The sequence below is a fragment of the Plectropomus leopardus genome, chromosome 3 (genome assembly GCF_008729295.1).
Source record: "Plectropomus leopardus isolate mb chromosome 3, YSFRI_Pleo_2.0, whole genome shotgun sequence".
NCBI classification, from domain to species: domain Eukaryota; kingdom Metazoa; phylum Chordata; class Actinopteri; order Perciformes; family Serranidae; genus Plectropomus; species Plectropomus leopardus.
In genome coordinates this window covers 3,799,403-3,820,383 of record NC_056465.1, presented here as the reverse complement: position 1 = coordinate 3,820,383, position 20,981 = coordinate 3,799,403, and the positions used below count along the sequence as shown (strand labels likewise).

Sequence of the window (20,981 nt, the reverse complement as noted above, 5' to 3'; positions counted from 1 at the left end):
TGAATCAGAAAAGGGATTTTACGTTTTACAAACCTTGACTGCATATTGTCACCAAGTGCGGAATCACTGGACTAAATGACACTATGGGGTGGGAGTTTGGATCTATTTTCTGTTGAGCACTGTCAGTACTCATTTAGTGTGTTGATTCTCCCTGATTCTGAAACTTTCCACGATTGTAGTTTGATGAGACAGATGAAATTTTGGATATATATATATATATAATATATATATATATATATTTGCAAAGTATTTCAACTTCATTGACTTGATCAGTGACAGTTTTTTGCTCTTAAGTGCATCCGAGCTCACTGCTGTGTCTGTCTTAGCCAAGATTATATTGTGTCATTCGGGTAATTTTCAAACAAGTCCAAGCCGAAACAGACCAGCCTCTCAGCTGAGCGGATGGCCCTGAGAATAAGGGACAGAGATTGGTTCATTGTGCTGTGGCAAAGTACTTCCCTATCTGCAGAGTTGTGTTTCACTGTTTTGCTGGTGACACTGCAATGCAGGGCGGCTTCCTGTGAAAACCTGAGGATAGAAAACTGAGGACTCTTCCCTGGGAGGCTGTACAACAGGTTCCTATGGAGATAAAGAGAGAGGAAAGTGTTGATAAATGACTTAGTTCATACAGACAGAAATGAGGCAGACAAGGTTAAAGTGACCTTCACCTTTGACCACCTAAATCTAGTCAGATCATCACTGATTCCAAGTGGACATTTGTACCTTATTAGAAGATATTCCCTCAAAGTGTTATTGAGACATCGCATTCATGAAAATGGGACGGACAGACCTACAGATGTATTTTGTTGTTTCTTGGTTGTGAACTGTGATCTGCAGTGGTCTCTGACCTAGGTGTCACACCATCCACCATCCCCTCCAAAGTCAAAGTCAGTTCAAATACTACGTCACTTTAGAAACGTTGAAATTGGTTAGTATGAAATGTGAAAATATTCATAGTTTGCAGAAACATACAATGCCATTTTCTTCTGGAGACTGAGCTGTCCTGCCAACACAGGCAATGAAGGCCACATTATCAGTTCATCATTATCAATACTATTTGCATCAATGTCTTTGACTTCCTGTGTGTTGTACCGACCAGCATGTACACACATACAGCAATGTACATACGCAAAGACAGACAAGACTTTGGGGGTAGCAGTGTAGTCATTTGTAGGTCAGAAAAGCAAAGACTGCAGAGTGCTGTTCCCCTCTAGGCAGAAGTACATTGATTTCTCTTAAAGTGGCTGAACAGACAGTCTTAGAGAGTAAATGGAGTGATTCTTCATCTGTTAAGATACAGGTCGCCAGCTGTAGGGTGTGAGGGAACACTGACCTTCAGCACACTATTTAGACTCAAAGTCAGAGTGCTGTGAGGACACTGTACCTACTCTTCCATGATATCAATGAGGTTAGTCCTGTATTTTAACCCTTAAAGACTGTTTGGTGCATTTTTCGCGCTTTTCATTCTTCTTTTTTGATCATTTTGGCTGTTCAAACATATGGCATACGTTTTTGCAAGATTGTGTATTTTTGTTTGATTTTGGAATTCCCAGCACAACTCCTATAATAAGTCTAAAATACACAGTGGAAACAAAACTGTTACATTCATACTGTTAGTGCAGAAAATGTGTCATTGATACCCATTCAATCAGTAATTTTTGATCCCACAGCCATCAAAGCATAAAAAACATGCTTTGTATTATTTCTGGGTGTCATTCTGGGATTCTGCCTTGGAATTTGTTGTTTTTACTAATTACTATATATTTTGCATACTGAGAAATACACACTATTTCCTCTAGGTGCACTGCCACTGTCACACAGCCATTGTTGCTGCAAATCATTGAAATTTCCCAGGCTGTGATCATTATCATCCTCATCATAAAAAACAACAACAAACAACTACTTTGCATGTAGTAATGTAGCATATTGAAAACAATTCATTTTTTGTGTTTTTGTGATCTAAAAACATAGTGGCATCATGACAAAAACCTAGCATTTACAGGGTTAAAATTCTGTAAATGACTGAGTATTTGATATGTATGATCAAAAATGTTGGTTTAAAAAACTCAATGAAAGTAGAAAATCATATGAATGTATAATATGTTTTAAAGCTTGATATTGAAAAGCACATATAGTATAGCAGAGCAATTGTGTGAGTTTGTGTATTATTAAAGCGGGCCCTAAGCGTTAGGGGTATTCAGGTTATTGTCATTTGTTGACAAAAATGGCAGTGAACACATTCACCACAGTGTCCCTGTTTTCTGTATTTTCTGGGTGTGATTTTTCCCCCACATATTGTAGCTCCTGAATGAAATGCTACGTGGCAGCCAGCTCTCATAACTTAGATCTGTGGCCTGCAGACGAACAAATAAATCAGCAGCAGACTTTCAAATGAGTCTGCACTTTCAACTGCATTACCATGCAATGATAAAATACCTTGACAAAAAATAAAACAACAAACACTGAAATAAAACAGAATCACCTGGTAGCTGTTGGCACCCATATAATGGGCCCATATAATGGGACTATGTCCTTGCCGCAGCAGCCACGGGTTCAATTTCAACCCGTAGCTTTTTGCTGTATGTCGTGCCCTATCTCTTCCCCTTTCACACCAAATAACAATAATAATAATAATAATAATAATAATAATAATAATAATAATAATAATAACACATTTTATTTATGGGCGCCATTAGGGAAACTCAAGGTCACCTGACAAAAAACAACAACAATAAAACAGCATAAAATCACATATCATATATGTCACCAGCCAAAGTAAACAATATAAAGCAAAAAAGTTAAAAATACATAAAATAAATAAATAACGTTAAATAGTTATGAGCCATAAACCACCCTTAAACCAGCTAAAAGATGCTAAAATGCTCTGGGAGCAAAGGGAACCTACAGAGTTCGGGGATAATTCTCTGTGAGCTACACACAAAGCCTTTCAAATGACATACAGTCTTGTGACCCAGTGTTCATATATTTAATAATGAACAATGAAAACTTTTGAGGTTAGGAGAAGCTTACAAGCTACAGCTAATTAAAAGACTATTAATTGCAGATCATTGATGAGACACAGACCGCAGCAACTTCTGAGATGCTCCACATCCATCTAACACTGCAGCCTCCACACAGTAACTTTCTGTGTCAATGAAGGGAACACCTCTTCCCGGACTAGCTCTGGATGTAAAGTTTGATACATGATCAGCAGTGCATTTGAAGAATAAATGATTTTTTAGATGATAATTTAGAACTTTTAAATGGGCATAAATTCCAGTCTTTCTCTTTGAAAGCCTCTGAAAATGTGTCTTGAAATAGTAAGAATGCACATATTATATCAAAGTTGAGTATCTCATTAAGTATCTACAAAATTCTGAGTGAAAATAAATCGAAGGTAGAAGGTAGATGTATTGGTAATTTTCTGAACAAAGTATAAAAAGCAAAATTACCATTATCCTTGATCCTCCTACATCTTTAGAGCTGAGGGCTGAGTTTATTAAAATCAACAGCTACTATGAAGATTCCATCTAGTTGCTTGGTGAATTGCTGCAGAAGGCATCGTTCCTGCAAATTCCTGCAGTGCATTTTTTGTATTAGCATCAGAGTCTTGTGTCCAAATGGCCTCCACAAGGTCAGTCCATACAGTGCACGTCCACGCAACTTTTCCTGATGCTAAGTGCCGCTCTATCGTAGAAAATTCGTGCTTAAGCAGAAGGGTCGATTGTAGCGAAAAAATTGAATGTAAATTAAAAAATGTTCCCAACTATTAGAAAACCAAGTTCAAAACAGCTCATTTGAGGATAACAGCATTTCTCCAGACTGTGTGGGCGTGGCAGATCACATTTTGATTGACACCTCCTTGGATCCCACCTTTGTCAGCGGTCTCTCATCTCCACGACGACAGCCATGGAGCAAAGCAGAGTCGGCATGGTACAGCTCTATCTGTCCCAGCCCTCTGACTCTAGCTGCATTCATAAATCCAATCTGACGCTCGGCACTAAAATGACAGAGCTGTTGTTTGAAGCCACAGAGCGTGCTATTTCATATAATAAACTAGTTAGGTTCATTACACATTAACTTCGTTTGGCTCTGGCATTTAGAGTGACTGTTTCTGAACACATCCTATTGAAAGCAGCGTTGAGGGATTTCAGTTTGGTATGTTAAATTAGTATCAACTGATAGCTGACTTTGAATTTTTGATTGGCTTTATCCATATTATGTGATATGGATTGGGGATAACCCCGCCTAAATCAATCCAGCTTCAGGAAACTGTGAAAAAACTAAAATGACAATATTTCAAATTTAAAAACTGAGGCTAATGTCTGATCATTTTTGAAGCTTTTCATTATGCATGTAAGACCCTAAATTACATTTTTGATAAAGTTTTTGGTGATTTTTTTTGTAACCTGTTGTTTGTACTCCTTGGAATATTGCATTCAGACTGTGAACAAGAGTCAGCAAGAAAATATGATTTCTAGAAGAAGAATGAGACAGACAGAGACAAAAAGACCAAAAAAGACAGACAGACAGGTGGTTGAGTGATCTTGCCTGTAGGACGTGGAGTGTGTGTGCTGTGGGTCAGTATTGTGCTCACGTCCTGTACAAAGCTGTAACCCTGTGCTCTAAACAACAAATAAATCTCATGGATGGTTTTGTTTTGTTGGGGAAACAGCTCTGTATAAAAAGGAACATTTCGCCCACTGGTTATTGGTGGGTCAGATATACAGCCTGCTGTTTTTTACACTGAGACTATCATCCATCTGTTCTCTGTACCTGCTTATCCTGTTTATGGTCTCAGGCTGGAATTACCTGAGCTCACAACAGACAAGAGGAAGGAGACATCCTGGACAGGTCACCAGTTAACACCGCACAGGCAGAAGCCTTTTACAGACAGGGAACCTGAAACACAGCTGGCTTCTTCTATCGGTTTCAAACATCTTGGTATTCTTGAGATATTGTGTTCACATGAATGAGACAGATAAAGTTAAAGTGACCTTGAACTTTGACCTATGGCCATCAAAATCTAATCAGTTCATCCTGGAGTCTAAGTGGATGTTTATGCTAAATTTGAAGAAATTCCCTCAAGGTGTTCTTGAGATATTGCTGTCAAAAGAATGGGCTGGATATACTGACAGACAGACGGACAGACATCCTGAAAACATAATGCCTCTGGCCTCAGCTGTTGTGCGGAGGGATTAAAAAAATGTGTATTATCTAAACAGTGCTTCCAGGAGACAGAGGTTATTTGTGCTACTAATAAAATAAAATAGAGGTAGAAATAGAGAGGTGTGGAGAGGTGACAGTTAAGAGTTTGAGAGGGGAAATGAGACAGCAGTAGGGAGCTAATGTTTCGTCCGTCTGACAGTTCTGTTTCTAGTGGCTTTCAGTGTTTCAATGCTCTGGAAGATACAAACAGACATGCAGCCAAAATGCAGGAGACAGAGCTTCTTAGGTATTTTAGAGCAATATCTAATGACATTTAGAGGATACTATAGCAATAATAAAGGGCCGTCCACACCAAGCACCATAACTATAAGCATAACTATAAAGATAATGATGTGATCCACACTGATGAAGGATAACGTTCTGTAAACAGCGGTGCAGAGTATGGGCTACGAACTCCTCAAGAAATGGATGTTGATGAGCTGCTGCTACTGTACGCTTAGGAAGCTGAGGAAAAACAAGCTCAAAACTAAAAGGATATGGGTTCACCAAATTCTTCAAAGACGACAGGAATTTGGAGAATCAAATGCTCTATTACGAGAACTGCCTTCTTCTGAAGACAAGTTTCATTTACACTTTGGTCTGAGTCAACATCAGTTTGCTGACATTGTGTCAATGGTAAGAGAGGTCATCAGTAAAGACAAAACCAACTTCAGAGACCCAGTCAGTGCCAGAGAGCGTTTGGCTGCATGTCTCAAGGAAAAATAACCTTTTTGTGTAATCTGCAGCCCAATAATAGGTCATACAGGCGTTGATAGCTGTGATTGAGTAATTAGACCATGTTAAAGGTTGTTCCTAAATCCTAAATGAAAGAGATAAGCTGCATTTAATAAGCTGATATTGTAAGCACTCCTAAAACTTTATTTTATAGAAAAATAACCCTGAAATGTACTGATGACACCCAAATTGAACACTTTAAGTTCAGAGGATCTGGATCTAAATTTAAAATTTATTATGTAGCCTATAAATCATCATCTATCATCAATCAGCACTATGGACTTTTTTCTTTCATCTTCATCTCCTGATAGCAGTCAACAGCTTCGTCTATTGGCCAGAATCTGCTACAGTCAGGAAGACGAATCTGTTATTGATGACTAAATTCACAGGAATAAAAAAAAAAAAACCTCAAACAGTAAAAAAGTCCAAAGCTTCATACATCTTCTTCAACATAAAAAGACAATTTGTGGTCCATGTGACTTCTAAATAAGACAGTTTCTGATTGGCTGTTAGTATTTCTGTCGTTGAAATCGCTCTAGAACAGATCAAAACAATGCCACTTTTGTTGTTGATAGAGTTGCAGTGTGGCCTCCACCACCCACTCGAGTTGGAATGATATTTAAAACTATCTTTTTGTTGTTACAGTTATCATTCTTGGCGTGGACAGCCCTCAACAACATAACAAATGATATTTGGTATTTTAACTTAATCTGGACAAGAACACAGGATAATACTCTCAAAGTAGTTTCATGATTGTAAGAGAGGATAAAGGAGCTAAGAAATGGAAGATGGTTTGCCTCCACTTTCTTAACCATGGAATATACATCTTGTCAGATATTATCTCTAGCATCAACAATTATAAACTACAGTCATCATAACAGAGCAAACATTTTTTATAAAGTTTTAAAAGAGTAAAAAGGGGAGTGATGCACATCAAAAGTGCTTTGGAGAAATAATGTGATCTCGTCCATCCATGTCCCCTAACCAAAAGACTGCCATCTCCTGTCTGTCTGTGAATATCCAGTTATGAAAGAAGTCTTTCTGAAGCACCTCAGGGTGTACATAAAGACATCTGCTATCGATTGGTGCGGCCCTCTGCAGCCCGACATCCACCCTTAATTGAGGCTGCCTCCTGCTCTGCAACACAACAAATTGGGTTTAAACTTTGTCTGCTGCCCTAGATGTCAGTCACAGGGGAGCAGCAGCATCCATCCAGCAGACAGCAGCATGGTGTGGCTGTATGTTCTGCTGCCTCGTTGTGAGAAACAATTTAAGGTTTACCTTCAAAGTGAGAACATTTCGGCTTATCCTATCTTTCGCAACAGGAAATTTGGAGTGGGGTTTAGGTGTAAGGTTAGGAACAGAAATCGGTAACGTGACTGTTTTTAATGGGTAAGTCTGACATTCTGTGAATTTGGAAACGTTTATTTTGGTGCTACATTATATCTGGGAGCACATTAATGGGATGGATGTAGAAGTTAAAGGTGGTAGATCAAACTTTCAGATTCCCAAGGCAGGAGTTCCAAGCAAGCAGCAACCCTGGGGCTGAAAAATGAAGCTAACACAGAAGTGCTACAAGCTGCAGTTCTTTGAAGGGCTACTTCATGCTGCCTACAGAAGTCAGTCAATCCCCACAGACAGCCATGTTCAAATGTAAGCTGTTCTCATGCACTGTTCATACTGTTCACCTGCTTTCCTACAAAGTAATGCACCAACATTCATACACGCACTACCTAATCATGAGCCAGAAATTAATGCATAACGTAACATATTTTGGAAGGCTGCAATCACTTGACCAGTCCACTGATGGGAGTGAAGAGGAAGAGGAAGCAGAATAAAAAAGTTTTTTAAAAAAGTGTCCCGCAGATGGTGCTGCACTATATTTAATGAAACTGGAAGTGAAATCCGAATTGCAAAGGATCACAAAATCCTAAACCTAAATCCATGAACTAACATACTGATATCACAGCAGTACAAAGTGGTTTAGGGTGTTCAGCTGAGTAACCAGCCTCATTCCAAACTTAAAATAACGCCCCTTCAAACCCTTGACTTTTGTGCAAAAGTCCGGTTTCTGATTCTTGCCTGAATGTGATGTTTTCTTAAATATGTCTTAACATAAGCCTCCTTCCCATAATCCTAACCATCAGTGCCATCTGTGTTTGTTGACTTCCTGGCTTTGGTTGCCATGGGCTTGTGTTGTCTAAACATACCTATGTGCTGTGAGATCCCAACATGTGCTTTTGTTGGCATCTTGGTAGAGCCATCCAGGAACATAAACAACAGACGCAGAAGGATTTCTAAAATTTAATATGTAGACACAGAAGTCTAATGCTGTGGTAGTTATTTATGCATTCATGAGCTTGGGTCTGTGGGACACATTAGGTTTAATTTGGATCCATTTTTGGGCACATTTTCTATCACTGAATCAACTGACAACCCCTGACTGAGTGACATATTTTATGGATAATTCATATTATACAACAGTTATTTGGCCCAAGCAATTTGATTGGTTGAAATGCATTCCATAAATGATGATATACAGCACAACATGACTCGGACTGTTAACTTTTAACTGTATCACTCTGCTTGACAGCTGTTCAAAATCCGTTAATTAGGCTCACACTATCAGTTGGTAATTATCTAATGTAACCACAGGATGTGCAGCGAGACAGGGACACACTTGTCTGACACTATCCACAGCGTGAGAGACACGAACAAACACACACACACACACATACTGTCTGATACGGGACTCAAGGTGACGGAGATCACAGCAGTGAGTGGACACACACTGGAGTGACGAACTGTCAGATCAAACTAACTCATCTGAATCACATAGGCTGCCAAAGTGTCTGTTATCACTGAAAACAAAGAGATAATTGTGCATGATACTGAGCATCTGCTCTGTGCAGAACATGAAGACTGAGCTAACGCAGATTAGCAAGCAACATGCAGGAAAATGTTTATGCATTGCTAGGCAACAGCTGTCACTTCCAGCAGTTGCTGAACTATTTGTGTCAGTGGAACCAAAAAAAATCCTTAAATAAACAAATAAATCATAATCTGTTATCACTTTTTACTGTGAGCTAATAAAAGACGCTTGTAGAACTGTTGTATAAAACCAATATCACACTTTAGGTCTGGATGTTGGACTGTATATCATCATGGCTGTGATTATCTTCGGCATCTGAATCACAGCCGTGATGATATACAGTTCGACATCACTCCCTCTCATGTGATATTGCTTAATTATATTCCATGCATAACAATTAAAGTCCAAAACAAGTTTGTGTAACGAGTTTGTGTAAAATGGGAAATTGGAATTATTTTGAGCAATTATTTCCTGTTAATATGGCATCAGAGATGAGTTTTCCTGATAATTTCAGCAACTTCATATACAGTGTTCTGCCTTTCTTACATACTTTTTGATTTTTAACAATCACACAGACTTTGTAATCTTTGTAAATAATTTTTATTTTTTGGGGATGCCTCGACATATGGGGTGCACACTCTAGCAGGTGAGCTAGAGGCCACCCCGTAATCCTCTTTTTTACAAATTTCGTATTTTCTTCCCCCTGACCCTTGGCAATTGTTTTATTAACTTTTTGGTAGTTTTAACTGCTTATTTTTATTCACAGAAATGAATGAGATGCTGCGATATAGGCATATTGTATAATTTTAACAAAAGATTCTTAAACCCTTTCAAAACCAGACCTGCCAAAAAGCTTTGCTGGTCCCGAGTGGAGGTCTGGACACCCAGGTTGAAAGTCAGTGATCCAAATGATCTGATCGGTAAACTACACAATTATTCAGAAAAATATATGTGTATAATGTGTTGTGTCCACTGCAGTGTTCTGTAGTAGTGTACTGATTCTTAGTCAAGACTGCAGTTGCTCAACTTTGCAGATGTATAACTCTGGATACAAATGAGAGTTCCAACCCTTCAGGGCACGCAGCAGGACCACCCAGCGACCTGCTGGTGACCAAGAGCACTTATTATCCTGAATCTCATTCCAGTGTCAGCAGCAGGTGCATCTTTGAATTGAAATATTTACAGCTCGGCCACAAACAGATCTGTACTGACTTACCAAGTACCCTTCACAACCGTGGATGGGATTCTCTAGAGTCTTTCAAGTCTCAGTGTGCAGTTTAATGAGATGTTAGTTATCATGCACATAACCACAAAAATACAAATCACAGGCGTCATTATGAATACGTGTTACTGTTCTACCACACCAAAAGTGTCATAATTGTGTGTTTATGATGCTTAAAAATGTACCTTAGGTTGTGTTGCAAAAAAAAAAACCAGACATAAACCGTCAAAGAAAACATTTTGAAAAGTGTTCAGCGCTCTTTGTCTAATTGTCTCAGTCCTGTGAGGAAATGGTAACTTCCTTTATAAATTAGCGCTATTAAGCCTTAATGCTCTCCGAGCATGATGGAGCAGCTAATTTTAGCTTGGATGCTAATGGCAGTCTAGGACAATTAACATGTCTATTACTGCCATAAACTGTGAATAACACTGAACAGCAGAAGCCATTTATTCTGCTGGAGTCTTGGTGAAGAGTAGACAGCTAAAAAGCTGTGGGGGAAGACAAAGTGTGTAACAGACACTCTGAGGATGCTAAAATCAAACAGAACAGAGGTGTTACTGTTAGGAAACAGAAATATAGTCGCTGAGAAAAAGTCTCCACTATCAGTCAAGGTCAGCCGTCCCCCGACTAAATGTGATTTGATATGATTTATTGTGTTTATTCTTCAGCCGGACAGTTTGACTAAAATAACTTCACCAACTAATCTGCAGCTCCCACTCTCTGTGCAAAGCCAATGAATTACTGCTGCTCTGCCCTGAAAAGCTGCTGCTTGGAAAAAAAATCAGACACTGTTGTGAGTAAATTATTTTCCTTTTGGCTTTTTTGTCAGAAGGAATAAATATGTGTTCACTGTGAAGCTCAAGTTTTCCATTACATTATTGCTGTTCTGCTCCATATGTAGAACAAGCTGAAAAAGAAGTGGATGCCACCAATGTAAGATAGATGGCTGCTGGGGGATTTATATCATGGCTGCTACAGTATAGGACAGCATGTGATTTAGGGACTGTGTGGAAATTGTTAGGGTGGGGAGAGGGGGTCAGAAAAGAGGGAGGATTAAGTGTTTTGCTGAGTCTAACTTTGTATGTTTTTAGATTTATTACTATTATCATGGTCACCATCATGACTTTAAAGTCAGAGAATACTAGCCAGTAAATATGTTGCCACCATTTTTTTTTTTTTTGGACATGTTGGATCCTTGTTAGGGGGAGCACTAAGCTACTATCTGTATGCATTCACAAACATACATTGTTATCAATATTCTGATGTTAAAGTAGGTGCGGTTGTTGCTTCATATCCTGTGTGAGATAATTCTTGCTTGTTCTCATTCTTAAGTCATCAAATACAGCCAATTTGGCAGTGCTTTCTGCGCACGATCCCAACGCCAAAAGCCACCTTTTGCATCCACATGATACGCCACTGGAGGTTATCAGCTGAGAACGCAGTTGGTCAGACACTTTCGTGGTGTTATATGCTGCTGGACAGCACCTGTTACAGCAGCGTGATAAATGGATGGACAGACTGTACCTGTCGCGTCCGCATGATACACCGTTGGACAGCATCAGGTTGAAATGCTTCAGGTGAAGAAGTAATACAATGAGCACAAAGGTCCCTGTAGGGTGGGTGGGAGGGGAAGTGGATTGATCATACAAACCCCAGAATTTCATGCTGGAGTCCAGTGTCCACTATCCATCTAAATGTGATGGTATTCTTCTACACCTTACAATGTGCCTCCTTTCCCTAATGCTAAACATTTGTGGCAATGTGCATTTGTTGACGTCCCGGCGTTGGTTGCTGTGTGCTTTTGTTGCTTAAATATAACCACATGTAGCGTAATACCACCATGTGCTTGTGTTGACATCACAGCAGCAGCATCCCGGAACATCAATAGCAGATGCAGAAGAATACCTGAAGACTTATATGTAGACATGGAAGTCCACTGCAAAGCCACAACATGTGAAGACTTGGGATAACAACTTGTTGACAGTTCTCTACCGATATCTTAAATTTTAGTCTGTTTCATTTTTCCTGTTTACAATAAGCAGAGATCCAGATGAAAATTAGACTAGTTTTAAGTTTTTATTTTTATAAAAAGAAAAAAAAAGAGAAAGCTGCAAACTCAAAAGACAAGCTCTCTCAGCCTTTTTGAGATGCAGCCTAAAGCTAAGGTCACACTACATGACTTCTAAAGTAGTCAGATCACTGCACTGTTCACACTATGCTGCTGGCTGTAATGTAATCTGGAGTCTTGAAGTTGCTGTTGTTTTCACATTACATGACTGCCCGGCCATAGGGGGTCACACACAACAAGACTTTTCACCAAGAGGAATCCCCAAAGAGTAGGGATCGGTACTGAAACCAGGTATTAAACAGGCCCCCGGTGCCAAATTATTAGAGACTGCAGTATTGATAAGCTCTGACGTTAATGGTTCTGCTATCAGTATTGGAGATTTAAAGAAAACATATTTCTTGTTTTTTAAGATTACATAAATGTTATGTTTTACAGTTTTCATCTCACCACCTCAACTTATAATTTGCAACAAGATTAAAACAATTACACACTAACAGAGGAGAGCTCTGCAGTGTGTGCGAGGGGCGGGTGGGGTCAGTGCTGCCACACACACGCATGCACAAACACACACATGCAGGAGTCCTGCTCTCACAAGTGCAAAAACAGTTTTGCACGCACGCATGGAAACACAAGCGATTTTTCATAACATAACATAACATCAAGCAAAACTTCATCCCATACAGTTACCCCATCCACCTCAGGTATGTTACAGTCTTTAACAGTGATTTGTTCAAAAAAGTGCTATTCCTAAACATTTATATACTGTTCATACAGTAATGTGCAAAATCTGAGGCCACCTTAAACTTTTTTATTTTAGCAAGGTTATAATGATAACACATATTTATTTTTCAGTGGTCTCGATACTGAAATACAACCAGAACATACAGGAAATATGTATACAATAAAAATGCAAAGATTTCAGAATGAAACAACTTCAAAAGGTTAACTCTGCAAGTTTTTAGTGTGACCTCCCTTTCCACTCAGGCAGAAAATATGAGATTCAAAGTACTAATATTGTGCTGTATTCATACCAGACTGCCCAAATCTCAGTACTGATTGTCTGAGGTACCTTTTGTTATGATTATATGATTCCATGTTTCACACTAAACATTGACTTCAGTCTAAGGAAACCATTTTGTCTGTGTTTCCAGTCAATTCTAAATCACAGAGGAAGGGGCTGGATGTTTATGACAAATGAGATAAAGTGGGGAGAGAATAACATATTTTCTTCAAAATCTTTTTCATATCTTTTCAGAGTGCATTATGTGTTAATTTCCAAACAACAAATTTGTATTCGTTTGCATGCCTCATCCAAAGTAAATAAAATATTAATGACACTGGAAATGATGAAACTTTTTTCATAATATCAAATATGTGATTCAGCTCCTCTCCTATCCCCATAACTGCTGCCAGACCCTTACTGTAAATTTCAATGTGATCAGCAAATTTGAATTCCAAGGTCTGGTCTCAGGCATTGCTGTCCCAAAATGACTACCGGTGTTCCAAATGTTTCCCAGGCAGAGTTGGAACTGTTTGGATGAGTCATGGCTATCCAGGCTACAGGCCATTGTGTTCAAACAGGTGTAACCTACCACCTTGTTGTTGGTCTGCCAGCTTGCTCTCAATGAGCCAGCTTTCCACTACATTTGTTCAACATCAGTCGGCCACTACTACAATCTCTGGGCTCAATATTGCCTTGTTTCTCACCATTACATCATCACAGTAAAGGGCTTTTGCACACCAAATAGCCAACAAAGGCCTTTTGAATTGCCTAATTGATGGCAGCAGATCAGATTCAAAAGACCTTTTGGAATCAAATCATGAATATAAATAATGCCGGGGGGGGGTTTGCAGGTGCTTACTTTTAACATACCATGTCATCACCTAACTCTCCTTGACTTAGACAATCAACGAATAACCAAACTGTCTCAAAATAATGCAGTGGAAGCTTACTTACTTCAGAATACAACGAACACAAAAGATGCACTACAGAGCTGGTGTGAGAATTAGTTCTTGCCACCATATAAAGTTGTGTGCCTTCAATGTCACACGTGGCAGTAACTTCATGAAGACAAATCACTCTAAAAGTAATGTTTTTTCTTCACTGACTTGACCGGCTTTTGCCATTTTCCCATCATCATATTCCAGCAATCACTTCTAATCACATTACTGCTCGACCTCCATTAAAACACAATTTTTGTTAAAAGTATAACCAAGAACCTGAGCAGACTTTTCTAAACACTTTTCACATTATATCTGTTCAAGGTTCATTGGTCTATTAGATGGTGAGTCAGACAAATGACAAACCCCTTCCAAAAACACGTAAACAGTCCCAAACCTCTATTTTTCCCAATGGGGTTTTCTCATACTAGTGTTGGATTCAACAAACCCTCTCAACTGCCCAATTTTTTTCTCCTGAATTTCTTGTCTTGAATGTGACCTGTTCAGGAGTCAGTGTAACCTGATCAATTAGTTGTGACAGCCTGTCACTACAGAGCTGTACCATGGCAGAAGTAACTCAAAATACCATCATGCAGCTGTATGCCTCCACAAACCAGTAAAGTTGCACTTCACACATCTTCCTCCTGCAGCACAGAGGATCTCAGCACAGTTTCATGGTGGGCACCCCAGATTAGTGTCACTGTCATTTCAGTATCTGACTAAATGTTTCCACTTCTGTTCCTGAGATGTTACGTTAAAGTCTTTGTAAAGCGAATTCAGAGATTTGTATCAAAACACATTATAAATGTTGGAAACTGATTGTTGAAAACATGTTTACTATACTTTATACTTTATACTACTACTTTACTTTACCTTTACTATATAGTACTGAATTGTGGAGTGAGATGGTTAAGTGTTTTGTCACCATTTTCCTGTTTTAAGATTTTTTGGGCGGGCCTAAAACCATAGCTCCATGAAACACTGGAACTATACTCAGCATAACCCTGCCCCTGACAATGTCGCAGTACAAAAAGGAGAAGCATCGTTAGTATAGTCCCACGATTGGGCGTGACCTCCGCTCCTCTGGCGGACATGCCCCCAGCATTTCAGATCAGAGAATACTGTAATGGTCTATACTTGAATAACGGTTTTCTAGTCTTATTGACCACTCAGAGCACTTTAACACTACATGTCACATTCACCCATTCACACACACATTCACATTGGCGGCCGAGGCTACCGTACAAGGTGCCACCTGCTACTCAGGAACCATTCACACACACTTACACTCCGATGACGCAACATTGGGAGCAATTTGGGGTTCAGTATCTTGCCTAAGGACACTTCAACATGTTGGAGGAGCTGGGGATCAAACCGCTGACCAGCCGATTAGAGGACGACCCGCTCTACCTCTGAGCCACAGCCGCCCCACTGTGCATTTTTTTAATGATTTTGAGACCTTCTTTTACATACTTATTTTTTGGTCATTCAACTTTGGTCAGGTGTTTGATAACACATCTTTCTGTGATGTGACAAACTCAGAACACATTTTAATTATCACTATACCTAAATTTTAGGTAATGGCCAGACCTCTTGGATATTAAATGTCAGAACTTCATCATTATGTCCTGTTAGATATTTGTGTGAAATATAAGCATATGATTTCTTGAGTTCTGGCCAAAAACATGTTTTATGAGGTGACCATGACCTTGACCTACAGCCACCAGAGTCTAATCAGTTGATTCCAGAGTCCAAATGGACATTTGTGCCAAATTCTATGAAATTGTCTTACGAACAGCTTCAGATATTAGGTTCCTGAGAATGAGACAGATGCAAGGTCACATTGACCTTGACCTTCAAATACCATATTCTAAATAATTTAATCCTTGGGACCACGTATGAATCGAAGGTCAGTGTGACCTTGACATTTTACCACCAAAATCTAATCAGCTAATCCTTGAGTCTACTTGAACATTTTGCCACATTGATAAAATCGCCAAATGCCAATTTCCCTCAACGTGAATGAGACAGATGCAAGGTCACAATGACCTTGACCTTTGAACTATGACTACTCAAATTAATTAGTTTATCCTTGAGTCCAAGTGAATGTTTGAAATTTTAAAAAAGTCTCTCAAGGTATTCTTGAGAAATTGAATTCACAAAATTTAGGCACACAAGGTCACAGTGACCTTAACCTTTGACCTTTGACCACCAAAATCTCATTAAATCTGATTAGTTCATCATTGAGTCCAAGTGATCTTTTGTGTCAACTTCTAATAAATTCTTCTGCGTTCTTGAGATATTTTGCTCACAAGAATGGTCCAGACAGAAGGATGGACATATAGATGGACAACCCAAAATCATAACGTTGTGGGCTTAAAAAGAGAATGGTTTGACATTAAAGCTACAGTCAGTAGCCTACCTTGAATAAAAAAAAAATAACTTATTGTCATATATGCTTAAACTATCATCACACACACACACACACACACACACACACACACATACTACATCCACACAAAAGTATGAGACGGATAATCTGTGAAGAAAATAAGGCATTTGCCAGAGTTTGCCGTGGCTCACAGAAACAACCAATCAGAATCAGCTCTGGTTGGAGTCAAGCAGCCGTCAGTCCTGTCAATCACTGCTCGTGAACTGCGGTCAGATTGTCGAACTAGACAGCATTGATTAAAAATAAATCAAGATTCTGTTGCTGTCTATTTCTCACCTACAATGTTTTAAGTTTCCCAAAAAAAACACTCAAGTGAAGTACAGATACTTAAAACTGTACTTAAGTACAGTACTGCCCATCACTGTGTATAGGTACAGGTTATTTGTGTAGTTTGTGCAATATTCTGTTAAAATCCCTGCACACATAATATTTTTTCTGTGTAACTGTAATTTTAAAGGGTCCCTATGGACTTTTTGACCACAAATTATGCTAAAGAGCAAAGTTTTAGCAGATTGTGTTTGTATCTTATGCACAAACACACACTCAAGGCCATACAACACTCATTCCTGCCCATGCATTCATTTCATCCCTCTGATCAACAGTTGGTGGCAGTAACACACTTAGAAACCACAGGGAGGGAGGAAGACTAACAGCAGGCAAAATTTGGTGTCAACAAAGCAGTTTCAAAATCTTCAAAAAAGCCATTTTTGCCAATGTTTTGTGATGAAGGAAGTGCATTTGGCGCATTAAACACTGCAGTTTTTGTTTACAAAAACAAACAAATTCAAAGGCTCAACAATTTCCAGAGGGCTGAGAGGGGATGTGAGACTGTGCAAATAACAGAGCCGAGTTAATGGGGAGGCAGGAGGAGCAACTGAGCTAACAGTGGCGAGATGGAGCCCACTGATTAGTGTGCCAAATGGGGAAAATCTTTCTGAGATGGTTGTTGTTCAGGTTACCTGAAAATTTAGCCAGCTCCAATTTAAAACTTTTTAATGCTGATTAATGCTAATGCTTAGACTAATTTCGTTGCTAGAAGAAGGTATAGAAAGGACCTGTTAACCCATGGAAAGCTGTATAAACAGAACACAAAGACAAACATTGCTAGAAGGGACTTGCAACAACACTTTCCTTGTCTTGCTTTCAGATGCCTTTCACAAGTATTCAAACTTTTGAGCAATTTGGTACGATTTCTTTTAAAAACATAGGGGGCAAAAAGGCAATGAGCAACTTGGTAAGAAAATTCAACAAATTAAAAAAAAATTAATAGATTTAGAATATTATTTTTTTAAGAGCTAGGGAAAAATGTCTGGGGAAAAAAGAAAAGAAGCTAGGGGAAAGTATCATAATTTCATATTTAAAATTATGATTAATATAATTTTGAAGCATCTTTTCCAAGACATTTCCTTGTTTTTTTTAACTTTCTTTTTTTTTCTTAACCAATTTTCAAGTAATTTTCTTGTACTTAATAATAACTTCTTACTAATTTTTAGGTATTTTCTGCCATGTTTTTAAAAGAAATTCAACCAGTTTGCTCAGGTTTCAAAGGGTTTGAAGGTTATTATCTTTGATTTTGAAGTCTTGAGCTTGCAACATAATTTCATACATTTTGAAACTGTTCAAACTGTGTGTGTGTGTGTGTGTGTGTGCATGCGCACTTGTGTGTTCCTGGGTTGCAGCTGTGAGACAGTAGCTTGTCTCCTACCTGTACACTCCAGGCAGTGTCTGTGGGAGGATGAAGCTCTTCTCCAGGTCACGGAGCACATCATTCAACATTCGCACGTGGGAGGGGTCACGCTCTTTAGGATCGTTTGCCGGCCGCATCGTTTCTGACTGGAAGAAAGCTGCGTGGTCTCTCAGAGAGGAGGCGGAGGACAGCATGGGCTGAGTTACCACACTCTTGTCTAGACACATATACAGCACAGGGGGGAAAACAGAAAAAACATAAACACCACATGAAAAAACTGACCTGAACTTTAGGCTTTGACTGAAATATATAAGCAATATATTAGCATTAGATGAAAGACCAAAACACTGGTTCCAAGTTGAAGCTCAGTGTGGTCTTGTAAAATCTCTGTGACACAGTTTCAACCAAACTTGTGCAATGTACTTTTATGCCTTGAAGGGCTTTTGGCAACCCAACTCACAAAAACATACAACATGATGTCAGGGTGACAAAACTTTGAGCAATGATATTATTAATGTGGTATAATGAGTGTTTTTCCCATCAGCTGAGATGAGTTTATGTTTTGAGGAAGACCTGGGCAACCTGGGCAAATTGGCTTGATTTCTTTCAAAAACATGGGAAGAAGGCAATGAGTAAGAAAATAGAAAAAAAATACAAAAAAATACCAGCAGCAAAATACATACACAACCCCATCCATCCCTCCATCCATCCATCCATCCAACTATCCACCCATCCATCCATCCATTTTCTTCCGCTTATCCGGGGTCGGGTCGCGGGGGCAGCAGCCTAAGCAGGGAAACCCAGACTTCCCTCTCCCCGGCCACTTCGTCCAGCTCTTCCCGGGGGACCCCGAGGCGTTCCCAGGCCAGCTGTGAGACGTAGTCTCTCCAGTATGTCCTGGGTCTTCCCCGGGGCCTCCTACCAGTAGGACGTGCCCTGAACACCTCACCAGGGAGGTGTCCTGGAGGCATCCTAATTAGATGCCCGAGCCACCTCATCTGGCTCTTCTCAATGCGGAGGAGCAGCGGCTCTACTCCGAGCTCCTCCCGGATGACCGAGCTTTTCACCCTATCTCTAAGGGAGAGCCCAGCCACCCTACGGAGGAAACTCATTTCGGCCGCTTGTACCCGCGATCCTGTTCTTTCGGTCACTACCCAAAGCTCATGACCATAGGTGAGGGTAGGAACGAAGATCGACTGGTAAATCGAGAGCTTTGCCTTTCGGCTCAGCTCCCTCTTCACCAAGACAGACCGGTGCAGAGTCCGCATTACTGCAGACGCTGCACCGATCCGCCTGTCGATCTCCCGTTCCATCCTTCCCTCTCCATCCAACTAAAGTAAGAAATAAATAAATAAAATAAAACCAAGGAAAAGGAAATTACCTAAAAAAATGGATTAAAAATAAAATAATTCTATATAAACAATGTTAAATACATAATTAAATATTCAATGGGATATTAAAAAATAGCAGGTTTGTGCACTGAGTCCTTCTTAGGCAACAGCAGGGGTTTAGTGCTGCCCCATCGCACAGGAACAATGCTCCAATAAGTTTGTTTGTTTGTTTGTTTTGTTTTTCTCCAAGTGAGGATTAGAATATATGTCCTTAACATAATGCAGTCAAAATTAATTGACATTTTTTTAAACATTTGAAAATCCAATCATCAATAGAAGTGTGTCAAATAAAAACGAGATGGAGTTGTCAAAGTTGTCACAATAAAATTTAAAGGTGTGTTGATGGATGATGGTTGAAGCAGCCACAGCTCAGCAAGCAGCGCAGACTGTTGATTCTATACTGACCAGTCAATGGACTGCAGCGTTTCTAGCTCAAGCCTTTAGTACCAGAGCTGTGTGCAAGGTACCCCAACAAAGGGGTAACAAAAAATTGGGGACGTTTAGGACTGGTTTCATTGGTACCATCCACAAATTTTCGTAACGTAAACTGAACTGAACTAGTCTACCTGGTTGAAACGGGGTTCAACAGAATACAAAATAGTTTTGCAGTTCATTTCATATTGTATTATCTTTATTTGAAATAATTCTCAATATATTTTTTTAAAACAGTAAAAACTAATTAATGTGCTAATTTCAAATATGTAATGACATTGATCAAATTTGCTGACTCAGAATTAAGATATGTGGCTGGTGGAATGCCATATTTCCACCCTGTATTAGCCAGCCTCTGTTAGATCTGATCACATTGCGGGCTATGAGTCTGATCAATACCAGGTGAAAGTGCAAAGAACCAAGATCACATATTATTACTCAGATAACATATCCATATGCAGACTGCATGTTAACAACAGGTGTAAATGAGATCAACAGACAATTTCCATTACAGATTTGTCCAAAGCTTGTTTCCATTGAGTGATGTTATCCAACTTCTCCTCTGACGATAACATTCCAAGAAGCATGATGAAGGATGTTCAAAAGGATATGAATTGCCTATTGCCAAATGTTGAGTGAGATAAGTTTAAGTGCCCTCATCTCCTCCTCGTAAACTAGTACAGATTATGGATAGATATGGTAAGTATCATGAAATACATTATCCATCCATCCATCCATCCATCCATTTACATTCACTTATCTGGGGCCAGGGCGCAGGGGAAGCAGGCTAAACAAGTATTCAAGACATCCCTCTCCCCAGCAATGTTTTCCAAATCCTTCTTGGGAAACCAGAGACATTCCCAGGTCAGGGGAAATGTAAATTCCTCCAGCATGTTCCAACCAGTTGGACGTGCCCGGAAAACCAGAGGCGTCCAGGAGGCAAGCAATCTATCTATGGCAGAGAACCGTGGTC

At 39.4% G+C, this 20,981-nt stretch overlaps 1 protein-coding gene across 1 annotated transcript in view; it reads right to left on the bottom strand.

Moving 5' to 3' along the window:
- Positions 1-332: 332 nt before the first annotated feature.
- The window catches only part of LOC121962737 (inactive N-acetylated-alpha-linked acidic dipeptidase-like protein 2), a 498,032-nt gene continuing 477,383 nt past the window's right edge, over positions 333-20,981 (bottom strand). Inside the window, exons 15-16 of the mRNA XM_042513024.1 lie at positions 18,204-18,402; positions 333-579 (exon numbers count right to left, since the gene is read on the bottom strand). Coding sequence (XP_042368958.1) covers positions 333-579; positions 18,204-18,402 — 446 coding nt within the window. The remainder of the gene's footprint in view (positions 580-18,203; positions 18,403-20,981) is intronic.